The following is a 12,694-nucleotide window of genomic DNA, read 5'->3' on the forward strand; positions in this document are numbered from 1 at the left end:
ACCTGATCTGTATGCATTTGGAATGCTGTAAAATACTGAAACACATCAGTTGCTCATGGCACTTCTGACACACAAATTACAGCCTACATTTTTATCCCGTTTTGGTTGTCTGAGAAGTTTCAAACATAAATCATAATTGTATTCAAAGCTCTACGTCTGTCTTCTTAAAAATAGGGCACTGGGCTTTGGCAGCTTTTCATAAAATATTTGCAGCTTTGCMTGTCCAGGTTAATTTGGATATAAAATCTTTACTGGTATGATAATGACATTCTAACATTAATTTCCCACTCTGTAAAACAGGCCTAGGATACAATGCTCATGGGAAAAGCATCCAGATCAGCTTTGAGAGCAACAACGTTGACATTTCTGAGTATTTTGCCTAACAAGGGGCATTCAGCTGCTCCAGCTCACAAAGCTCCCAGTCCAGATACTCGTCGTGCCACCGCATAGGCAGACGCACCACAGGCAGGGTGAAGGGAAAGAGCAGCCCAGTAAATCCCAGGCAGGCAGGCAGCAGGGAGCCACATCCCCGGGCAAGCGGAGCAGTGGGAGCTGCTTCCTCAGACRGGAAGGTGGGCAAGGCTGCTCAGGGCACTGAAATGTGGTACTAATGTGCAGCTGCTCAAGCTCCCCAGCCTTGGCACTGCCAGTCCCGACAGCCCAAGGCATGAGGCAYGTCAGGACATCCTCTCCAATGCGACATCCAGGCCCTTGCACCCAAAATAGACTCAAATAACCAGGGCAGCAAATACAGCTTTATGTTAATAGAGTTTCTCTAATGACTCCTGCTGAAGCTTTACAAAATTAAATATTTATTAGGACAGACAGAGCAAGAGAGCAAGCAAGAATGTTTATTTCACCTTAAGTAGGCATGCTACGTGAATATCTTCAAAAATGCTTTCCTCCTGCTAATTTACATGCCCTCTCAAGTTGATTTCTGTATTTTTTCCTGGGTATCCCCAAACTTTCAGAGTCTGCTATGAAGAACTAGAGGTTGTATATATGGAGGACAACAACTRAAAATCAGATGCTGCAGCACTGATAACCACAGTGATCAAATCCCTCTTGCGATTCTGCCTCTCCCATATTTTTACAGGTAAAGCCAGGTGGTATCAAATTCGAAGGCAGTTACATAAGCCAAGATCCTGGACCTGACAACCTGCTTTGCAGTAAATACAATAATATTTACACATTTGCACAGTGTTATACAATCAGTGATGGTAGAAATAGCGAAATGATCCTAAAACTCATAGAACAGCTTGTTCTGTAAAGCTGCTCTTCACCCTTTCCTAGATGTGAAAAGGCCAGTGCTATCAGGCTATAACAAATTTGTTACTCCTTTTGGGAGGCATCTGAGCACTGTTACTCTTGCACCAAAGGGAGGGAAATGTCATGCCCAGATAGAAAACACCAAAYTCTGCACATACAGACTTTTTATGGAAAAAAACCCTTACCTAGCCTTCCTCATTGAGTCCTTGCTGTATCGTAGAACTTTCCTTTAACAAAAATTCAAAGGCAACCTTAAGAGCTGCTCTGTTGCTTTGGGGATATCTGGAAGTGCAAAAAGTGCTAGTGCAAAAAAGTGCAGAAGCTCCTTTCAATTGAAATGCTGGATTCAGAAACACCGTATCTCCAAACCCTTTAATTCAGAAAGAAACTCTGTTTTCTAAGTTCTTCTCTGAGAAATTCCCTGGTGCTTGAAAGCACATGGAAGTAACTGCTAACATTCTTTTCTTTGGCYTTGTCTTCTTAATTATGCTCATTTAATAAATGAAAATTACAGCATTTTTCATCACTTGATTTCTTGATAGTTCTTGGTAGCATTGAGAAGAAAAAAGCCATTACAAACTACATTAGTATCCTAATATGTAATTATAAGATTATAATTGACTAACATAGTAACCCTGCAAGCACTACAGCTGAAGAACACACAAAGAAGAGTGGTTTTCTCACCTAGAAGAATGTAACCAAGACACGATATAATTTAATTGTAAATAACTTCCAGAAATCCTTAATGACTTCAGAATATAGTACATAATACCTCCTACATAAGTATCTTTTCTAGCATAAGAAATTACAGGGTTATGAACCATCTATTTAGAACCGTTCATGAATGATTTAGTTAATGCAACATGCCACACAGTGTGATATGCCTGCAGTAAATACCTAATGTAGGCACTAAAAATTCATGTTTAGAGGCTTGATGGAAAGCTTTAGCCTGTTTTTTTCAGATGTGCTTGCCACCTGCAGCTCCTATTCAGTTCACTGTCATTTAGGTATCCAGTTTGAAACAGCAAAGATGGAAAATTGCAACTTAAAAACCACTACAGGTAACATAGAGCATTGCAGAAATGAGCCCCAGCCCTAYTAATGAGCTTCTTGCATTCACAGGCAGAACACTCACTGAGTTCCCATTAAGTCCTGGGGAAAACACTGGGCTGAGGGCTCAGCTGGTACAAATGAGCCCAGCTCTTCAGAAGGCAATTCAGTTAAGGATCCAAGCCATGCAGATTCACATGAGCACRGGTTGCAGCCCTGAGTCCTTTAAAATTTTCACCAGAAAGACACTGCCTTTAATGAAAAAGGTATGCTCAATAATTAGAAAGAAAACAGGTCATGTAGCTTTGATAGCTTAAAACTGGCTCTCTTCACTGTGACCRGGTTTTCTGTGCTTCATATAGACCTCCATAAACCAGCATAAATTTTAATTGAACAGTGTAACGATTAAATTTTCATTACTACTGTGAAAGCTGCACAAGCACATGTAGTAGTTTTCCCTGGAGCTCATACTTTGAGTTSATATCTTACAGCCTCCAAGGCACTGCTTAGAATACAAGGACCTACCTTCTGCTCTCGCTAGCACCTGGATCTATCCAGAACAGCGCCAGTGAAGTATGAGGATACTTGACTTTGAGAGGTAAATTTGACCCATAGTTTSAAAGCAGCCTGAGAATGCTCCCTGCAGTAGAGTAGCATTAGTTTTATTTTCCTTACCTGCTGAATTTCCCACATTTGTACATTTTCATGAAAAATTAAGTGTCCCTCTCACTTCTATATGTATGTCTGAATCCACATAACTGAGTCTTCACACACAGCATTAGTACTATTTTCATCCATYACCACCACTCTTAAAACACTTAAAACATTCATTTTCCCTTATATGCAATTGCTTATGCAGGTCCTGACTTGAACTGAAATTTATTTCTAGAAATTATTTCACAAAATTCCTGTGAGGCTTGCCCATTTTTACAACTGTCTCGATTTGGATAATTGAAAACAGTACTTTGGCTTACATATCCCCAGGACCACACATAATTTGACATAATACAACTTCATTAAAGTATTTGCACATTAAGCATCTTCTTGCAAGTGAAGAGGTCAGGCTGGACTATTGCACAGGTAATAAATAGCCTTTGATTGAAACTGTATACAAGTTATTTGKGTAAGTAGTTTTTTATCCCTAACAAGAAGGGATTCCTCAACAGCCAGTTGAGCASTTATCCCTCCTCCTTCTGCCTCATCTTTATCCTCTCCTACCTTTTCCTCCTCTGTGTGTAAAAGTCAACCTCTTGCTCATGACCAAACTCATAACAGCAAAGCAGGGGGAACYGAAAGAAATACTAATAGTTTGAGAGCAGCAGGAACACTTTTTGCTTTTGAAGAGTTATGTGGGCAGACATATTAGTGTTGCTGACTTCTGGAAGCAGAACGAGTAGCAAACACATTTGCCGTGCACATGCAGGAGCTGCAGAGGCACCTGCAGCTGTGAATGCTTTGCTGCAACCCACACGGCAGCTGCGGGGACTGCAGAAACCAGCTCGGCTCGTCCAGGGGAGCAGCCCTCGCAGCGCCAAAGCCACCGGTGCAGGACAAGCCACAAGTCGCAGCAAGCCCTCGTTTCCCCGGCCCTCAGAAAAGAGGTTTCTTTGCTTCGAGCAAACACGTTTTAGGGCTTGAATTTAACAAGAAAGGAGGGGGTCCTTCTCTTCCTGCTCCACTGTCTGCATGTCCAGCCATCTACCTAGTTAAAGGTTACACCTTGCATTAAAGTAGTAGTTGCTTTGAGTGTCTAGAGGGACAGCCTTTGCAAGAATGTTTCTGATGGACCGTTTCAGGGCTCTTGAGACTTTCACTCACATAACTAACTTGGCATGGTGTAATGGCACCAGCTCCCTTCCAGCCACCCAGGTGGAAAGGTGAACCCGGCTGCCACATGATCCAGCTATGCCCACGCCTCTCCGTAACATTTATTCACAATACAGGCAGAAACAAAAACTGAACACAATGGCCTTGAGGAATGTGCAGAATAAAGCATTTATTAGGAGCTTTTTTCTCCTTCCTTTATCAGGAAGGAGGAAAAGGTTCCTTCTACTGCTCAATATTTAAACAGAAAATAAAAACTATGTAAATATTTGACTAGTTTATGAAAAGAGTTTGCACTATATTTGAACACACTAAACAAAGGCAGGCACACGACAACCGCAAATGATAGGTCCGGCTTTTTTGTTTAAAGACAGAAGAATGATTTCAAAGGTGTGTGCGAACATGGTCCTCCTTTTATTTGTGGTTTTACAGGCTGTCACATCTATTTCTCAGCTTTCAACCGTGACGTTAAAAACTCTGGCCAAAATGTAATAGAAGTCCAAAGTCTCAGCAGTAAAAACCTCAACAACCACACACTACCAAGAGCTGGAGTTTTTAGACAATTAGTTGTACAGAAACAGTAAAACAGTGTTACTCAAAAAAAMCATTTTTGACTATTAAAAGAAGCATCACCCTGAAAAGTGTTAGCTAAACATTAGCCACATTAAACAGATTAAACAGAAATGACATATGGAGGCTTATTATTCAGTTTATTTAAAACTCTTTTTTTTTTTTTTATATTGGTGCTTACACATTGCCAACAGTTTTGCTCTACAACAACCCAAGTGTCACAGACCTGGGTTAATTTAAAAGGCATCATAGGTTTTTGTAGTCAATATAGTCAGAACAGTAACAGAGCAATGGCAATCTAAAAATCTTTAAGGATAACTACCATTTCATATTGTCCAAATATTATAAGAGAAACTGAGACTTTGTCTTCCTCTGCTACTTCACCCCTAGAGGTATCTATCATAGTACAGGAAGGTCTGGTACACATCTTTCCCTCAAGGAGCTTACAACTGTGTATCTGATTCATGAATTACTACAAGCAGCTTGTTTTCTAACTGACTAGATACTTCTCCAAAACAAACATATTTGATTTTTTTTTTCTTTCCCATGAAAATTCGCCATTCTGTCAGCCTTATGCTATACGTCAGCTTTATGGCAAAAGGAAGTCTGCACTTCAGTAACTTCCCTGGAGAAAGGAAAAGGGTACCTGAACAAGCCCTTAGTGAGTTCACCATTTATCAAAATTCTGAGTAGYAAAATCAGGGGAATTTTTGTTTTAAGCTTACTTTCCTAGCTTTTATCTTCAGAATTAGAGCTGATATTCAAGTCTTGCAATGGCTAATGAGTTTAATGCTGAGCCATTCATATTGCCACCTTAAGCCTGTGAACGTGCTTGCACTCGCAGACCTCAGGTTATGTCAGTGATGTACACACCCAGCAAGCACTCATGCATACAAATGCTACGTTGTGAAATGCCTGCTTACCACTGGAAAGAGTCAGAAGGAAAAAAAAAAAAAAAAAAACAGTATCAAAACTCCACTTCTGTGCCCAGGGATACATTAGCCAGCAGGGCCAGAAGCTGACCCTAGCAGATTTCAGTCCTGCATTGCTTTCTAAACCATATATCTAGTGTTCCTCTTGTTTAGAAGAAAACTGATCAAATCCTAAAACTAAAGAAGTCATTAATTCTAGCCCTAATGTGCTCACTCTAGGGTGACCAAACTGACTCAAGCATTGCTAAGACCTATTTTTGGTTGCACAAGGTTAAAAGTTTCTGCATAACAACTGGAACATTGAAGCCCACGATTCAGCAAGAATGAGTAACTGTTCAGCTTTTTATGCATGAAAACCAAAATAGAGTTASTACCTCGTTAGTTTTACTACATAAGGCTGTGACTGGACAGCCACCACAGCTACTGAGCGTCAACATCTGCTGTTTGTGCAAGGTGGTTGGTTTATTTTTCCCATTTCCAAGGCAGCAATCCTTATTTAAACCTACTGCTCAGCACTACATTTAAGACACAAACAGGCATGTGAAACCAAACTGATGAATATCATCCATATAGAGATGATGTAGAGAAATTTTCAGCCCCATCTTCCCAGTGGAAGTGTTCTAGTAATTTCTATAGCACCTCAGATGCTGTTCTGCACACCTACTACAGACCTAAGCTTTTAGGAAATATCAGATTTTCTGAGTGTGAGTATCATCAAATCCAGCAGGATCCGTAGATCATCTCAGAGGTGGTGTGTGAACACAGCAGTCCTGCTTTACTAGTTGAGAAGTTAATGGTGTATGGATAAAGATCAGCACGAGCTCGTTGCATTGCTATCTGTGGGGTGTGTGTGCATCAGCCTCTGCCCAGTGAGCACCGATCTAGCAGAGCTGCATAAGAACAAGTCACCAGTGTGGAAGCAGATGCCTAACTTGTGGAAGGGAAGAATATTTCCTGACACTTATCAGAGGAGAGAACGTTAGGAAAGTGTCATTCTGATTTCAGTTGGATACCAGATGAGGGGAGAGAAGAAAAAAACTATGTATCTCAAGTATGGGATCTTTTCTTTGTCAGAAAAGAGAACTCCTCCTGCCCACCTGTATTCCAAAAGACAAAGGGCAAAAACCCATTTCTAAATTTCTAGTCCAAATAACCAAAACTTCAAATACATGTCAATCTTTGCCTACTTACCCTTAGTTTTCCAAATTATTAGGTTATTAAATTAATAACAATATACACTTCCTGCTTGCCTTAGTTCTGGCACTGTTCTGCATTTATCAAAAATCAAATTAGCATATATATTGCCAAATCAGCTGATTCTCATGTGCAGCTTCATAAGCTCATTTTTGTGGTGTGCCTCTATGAGCTTAGTCATGAGCTAAGTCACATGAGGCAAGATGTACAAGGATAAATTAAGCAAACGAACAGAAATTAAAAGGTTAAATACTGCTTTTCAGTAGGAGGTGGGTACCTAAACAGGATTCAAAAGTTTCTGTGGCTCTGACTTCAGTGTTATTCTTACTTCTGGACAAAAGACTGTTCAGTCTTTTTTTCCTTGGCTTTTTTTTTCCCTTGACTTGTGATGTTTGCCTTGGAAAAACTTAGTGCACTGTCATGTTTTTGGAGAGAAAGCAGTAGGGGATAGCAGAGTCCCAGAAAGGACTCAGTACTTTAGAACCAGAGAAAAAGGAAGTTTCTGACAGTTCTGACAGTTTTAAAGCTTTGGGTATTACTGCAAGTGACACCTTTCATACCTAATAAAATAGTGTGGTTGGTTATACCCAAGGTAAACTAGTTCCCACAGTTAAAAGAACAATTCGTAAATTTGAAAATAAAACACCCTAAAAGTAAAATAATAACCTGATATCTGAAAAGCAAGCATGGCTGTCAGGATAGTCAAGCAGCAATAGGCCTATTAGAGTAAATGTGCCCTCAGATGCTTCTCTGTGGTGTGTGTGGGCTACTGTTCCCTACCATACTTTTTTTCCATTTGTCCTCTAGGGGAAGGGCTGACACCAGGTCTCCTCTTGCCCACAYTCTGTGATGCCAAGGAAATAAACAAGCGATAAACAAGTGCAGTCAGCCTAGGCAAGAAGTGTGGGCAAGTTAGAGAGGGTTCAGCAGAAACAGGGAGAAATAAAAATGAAGAAGGCAAAGACCTGGATACATTTTAAGCAGAAGAGTGGGTTAACGGGCTTTGCATGTTTGCTCTGCCCTCCTCYAGGCTGTTTTGCAGAAGATTTTGCCCATGTTGTGTGGACATCCCAGAGCAAGGCTGTCCAGYTGGCAAGCAGGCCCTGGCTACTGACCAAGTCACTTGAGTCAAACTCACTTTAAGGTTGGCAGTAAATGCAGTGAAGCTGCTTGCACAGAACAAACATGCATCTTCCCTCTGCATTCACAGCCCAAAAGAACAAGCTGAAACTTTTCCTCATACGCTACTGGRCAAGCCAATAAGAGATATATTCCCTGACAAAGTAACAACATGCTACAAAAATCAAAAACCAACCTTGTCATTTTTCCTGCTCTTACTCATGTGTTAAAGTTGCTACCATTGCACATAGCTGAGTAAGTTTGACAGAGAGATATGGCAGGCCATCACATTCCTGGGGCTCGTACCCTTCAAGGGGGAAAAAGCCAAGAGGTTAAAGGCCACCTCTGCAGCAGGCCTATGTTCTTGCTGCTGCATAGAAGGCTGAATTTGCACCTGCAACTACAACCTCAGATAAGAAGTACAAAGTGCAGTGATTTTGATCAATATGCCCAACAGCAGATGAGACATGAGAAACCCTACAGAGAGCCCCAAGTGTAAACTCCAAGGAGGGCTGGGCAGGAGGAGGCTGCTGGCCAGGGATTATGCTGGCACGATGCCATGGTGCCACCCAGCACCTGCCATCAAGCCATGGGCCACATGGTTGCAGGCCACAACTTCAAACATCAGGTGAGAGGCAYGTGCTTGGGCTGCATCAACTAACACGTGTTCTCTTCATAAGGACTGCTGAAGTAAAGTATATGCCAGATCAGAGTCAAGCAGAGAAGCATACAAAAGGAGATCAAGAGCCAGATAGAGGTTGAGGGGTTCTTATTTTCCACACAACTTAAATGGGCTGAGCACCATCTCCCCTGCCTTTCTACACCAACAGGCACAGGTAAAACACCCCTGTAAGCAGATGGGTAGGTGACACAAAGGCATCCACAAGGCTACTTTGCCCAAGGAGTGCAGGCTCTACACCTACCTTGTTTTCTATTTAAGCAATTATTAGTTCACGTGGCAAAACAGCATAAAAATCAAAAAATAGCATATCTGCCTATACCATTAGCATTGCTTCCTGAAGATTCTCTGAAGTACAAGATAAAATTCTGTCTCAAATGTGTATTTTCCATTTTACTGAAGGACTGCTTTATGACCCATTTATTCCTTCCTCTCTTTAGGGAAGGAAGGGAAAAAGCTAAACTTAGTATGTAATAAGGACAGTACATAATAAGGACAGTGATAATGTCCTTATTATGATAAGTTAGTATACAGACTGCAACAAATCAATGCTAGTTAGTTTTCACACTATCTGAAAATAACAAATGTGGGAGTTTCTTTACACCCTACTCTGCTCAGTTCTGAAATTAAGTGTTTTTTCATTTGTTTTTATAGTTAACCTTTGTGAACATAAAGAGGAAGGGCTCACTTMAAGCTATATGCAGATTAAGTATTAGGGGAGGGGATACGAGCAGTGTGCTCAATCCCATGCAATTTGCTGTGCTTTTTGGCATGAAAATCACAGTATTTTCAGCTATTTTATATTGTTCCACCATGATCCTGCTCTTTCCTCAGTAGTAGAGTAGATAACAGTACAGGTCATACCTGTACTATGCTAAACAAGTTACCTGCAGGCTAATCCAAAAAAGCTAGTATCTAGTCTTCAAAAAGAGTATTTTTAGGTGGTTAATGATATTAGACTCTAACATTCTGCATCTTTATGCTTCTTTTCCTTTCTTTTCTCTATTTTCCCCTATTTGGGCTTTCCCCACATAACACTGTTGACTGACCTCCCAAAAGCTCACCCTGGTTTCCTGAGCTCCYTGAAGGACACAAGGATTGAGTCCACCCCTGTTTAGCTCCTGAGCAATTGCACAAGCTGCATGTCCATTACCTCAATAAGCTGCTCGGGTTCGCTTCCTTCTTCCACGGGAATCAACTGCGACCTTCCATTCCGCTCATTGTCCCGAATGCCAACAGCAACCTGAGTAGCCTTCAGACGCTCGTATTTATTGCATGCTGAGCCACACCACTGATAGATTTCCTACAATAATTAAAAGCACACACATTAGCAGTAAGTCGCTGAGCAAAATCATAAAATTAGCATTAACAACCATCTGGTATCACTGGATCTGAACTAGTAGATCATTGAAGTATATGAACTTTTACCAGATGCATTCTGAAAAGTATGTCTAAGTCACCTATATTTTGCTAATATGGAAGATATTCATATACTGTAATTCACTATAGCATCTGCATTATAAGAGACTGGTCAGTGTCAGAATTRCCAATTTTGGTTCGAGTTTCCTATTTAAGATACATCTTCGGCTATTGTGAATAACCTGAAAAATCTTAAATTTGATATTACAGATTATTTTTATTTTGTATCTAAGCTCTTTTCAGTGGTGCTAGTTCTTATTTCTGGCAAGAGAAAAATGATTTCAAAAACCCTAAAGAAAATGTATCCYGATGTATCTGCTACTTAGAAGCAAAATCAGATATTTGTAACAACTTTTTATCTTGGTGACTTTTTCTTGTAGAATGATACTCATTGTTCAGTGTGCTGCGTCAGACCATGAAAGCAGTTCAAGCAAGAACAGATGGTTCAGGAGTCTTTTCACAGAGRGAAGACTTTTCCCTCAGGGTTCAACTGCTCTGAATGCATGAAACCATACCAACCCTATATTAGTTAGTCCTTCCCAACTTTAGTTATCATGAATATTTTCATAAGMAACTTAAGAGAAGCCTACAACAGCTCAAACCAGGGTGCTGTCATAGGTGCAATGCACCCTGTTGCAGTTACCCGCTTCACTGGGAAAGCCTCATCCATTGCAGCAACAGCCCTTTGGGCTGCACCACAAGGCCGCTCTGGTGGCAGCGGCCCAGTCTCAGCTGCCATCTCCAGCCCTTCCTATCGTTCGGCTGAAGGGACGTTGCACAAGTAAGTTCTGCATGTGAGGAGGAAAGAGCAGCTCACCTGGTACAGAGCTTCTTCCCATGGCCTCTCAGGAAGGGCCTCCAGAACCAGCATAAGATTGGCACCTATATCAAACAGGCCACAAGCCAAACACCCCAAATTTTTGGTTAAGCCTTAGGAAGTCCCAAGGAAGGACAGGAAGTTTCAGGACAAAGAATTCAGCTCTCAGTCTCAAAAGTTACTAAGGAAAGCCAGGGCATAAGATGCAGAAGTACTAGAAGGATGGAAGGATGAAAAACTGGAAGGATGTAGCCCAAGAAAGTGAATTAGCTTTTACTAGTTGCCTTTGGCCTCCCCTTTCCAACTTTCAGAGGAAAGCCGCATGATTTCCGCCCCCCCCCCCCCCCATCACAGGCTAAACCATATAGCCAGAACAAGAGGTAAACTGTCATTTTACCTGTAGAAGAGGATGAACTGATTTGTACCATATGTGGACACAAACAACAGTAAGAAGAAAAAACACTACTGAAGTACATTACTGAAGTCTAAAAATCTTACTGTGTATATACAACTATATGCAGCTTAGACTTTTGAATGTGCATTTACATTATTTCTTCTGACTATTATTATTTAGCAGTACTTGAAATGCTGGCTTGAGCCAACCAAGTGATGTGGTCATGCTTCGCAGCACTAGCGGATGCAGGCTTTTAAAAAGCCAGCTAATAAGTGCCATCTTAATGCAAAACAATCCACTAGGATGCAAAACAAGTATCCAGTAGGATGCAAAACAAGTACCCACTAGTAATTTTTTAACTTACTTTTCATAACCTTAAACAAAAAAACACCACAAAACTCACTGATCTCGCAGCCAAGTCCCCTCCCCTTCCTTTTTGGGGGCTCCCTTCAAGGATGACATTAAGTTTATTTCGGGATTAGACAGAATCCCAGGGCTGGATCCCTTTCAACTTCTAGATGTTATACAACAMGGGCCACAGGGATTTCATCTTGCCTTTACCAGATCTAAGACAAAGGAAAAAAAAAAACCACCAGAATCTATTGTCCACATTTTGGTTAAAAACCAGAATCTAGAAATACATACTTGGCTTAACCTCTGAACCCTTTTTTATATCCAATTACATATTTTTAACATTTCTACAAGAAAAACTGTCTGTGAATACTCAGAAAAACAGGATCTTATGAAGTATTAATGAAACACTATCTTGGATGTTTGTAGAAAGTCAAAATTGTCTCAGTTTGACCAGATTTCTCAGTACAGTTACTATGGATGTGCATTTCCCCATTTTTCCTCTCATGTTTTGGACAACTTTCTAGAATATACTCCTGTTTCGCAGTATTTCAGTACTCAAGCTTATTTCTTGATTGGTCTCCTAATAGTTGAGCTCACTTGAAACAATGTGAGAAAATAGGAATCATTAGAGATCCAACAGCAAGAAACAGGAATTCCATGTTTCCTATGCAAAATGGAAACAAGAAGAGGAAGAAAATGCATAGAGAGAATTAGCCAAGAAGGCTAGAACCATGGAACAAATGCATTTTGGACCAAACTACGTAAAACTGCAGTTTTATCAGATGTAACCRTAAGAAACCTCATGTAGTAAATGGAGCCCATATTCTCCTGAAGCAAAAGCTTGACTTGAAAAAGACACCACTCTGAAAACATTCATGATCTAGAGTACCTACAAGATGAGCAGTATAATTCCTAAAGCCTCATCTTCCCAGATTATTTTAGTACTAACAAGAAAAAACTGCAGAAATAAAAATCCAAACGCTTTCAWGCTCTTTAAGGTCAGTATTCTTTATCAATACTCTAAAGGCTAAACCCTCAAGTACAAAATATATAATTTAAGAGAAAGAAGTAAG

At 40.6% G+C, this 12,694-nt stretch overlaps 1 protein-coding gene across 1 annotated transcript in view; it reads right to left on the reverse strand.

The window, feature by feature from the left end:
• The window catches only part of SCIN (scinderin), a 47,032-nt gene that overhangs the window by 19,158 nt on the left and 15,180 nt on the right, over positions 1-12,694 (reverse strand). The window contains exon 4 of the mRNA XM_026036243.1: positions 9,791-9,940. Coding sequence (XP_025892028.1) covers positions 9,791-9,940 — 150 coding nt within the window. The remainder of the gene's footprint in view (positions 1-9,790; positions 9,941-12,694) is intronic.

The sequence above is a fragment of the Nothoprocta perdicaria genome, unplaced genomic scaffold (genome assembly GCF_003342845.1).
Source record: "Nothoprocta perdicaria isolate Ctin4 unplaced genomic scaffold, notPer1 scaffold_173, whole genome shotgun sequence".
In the NCBI taxonomy this organism is placed as follows: Eukaryota; Metazoa; Chordata; class Aves; order Tinamiformes; family Tinamidae; genus Nothoprocta; species Nothoprocta perdicaria.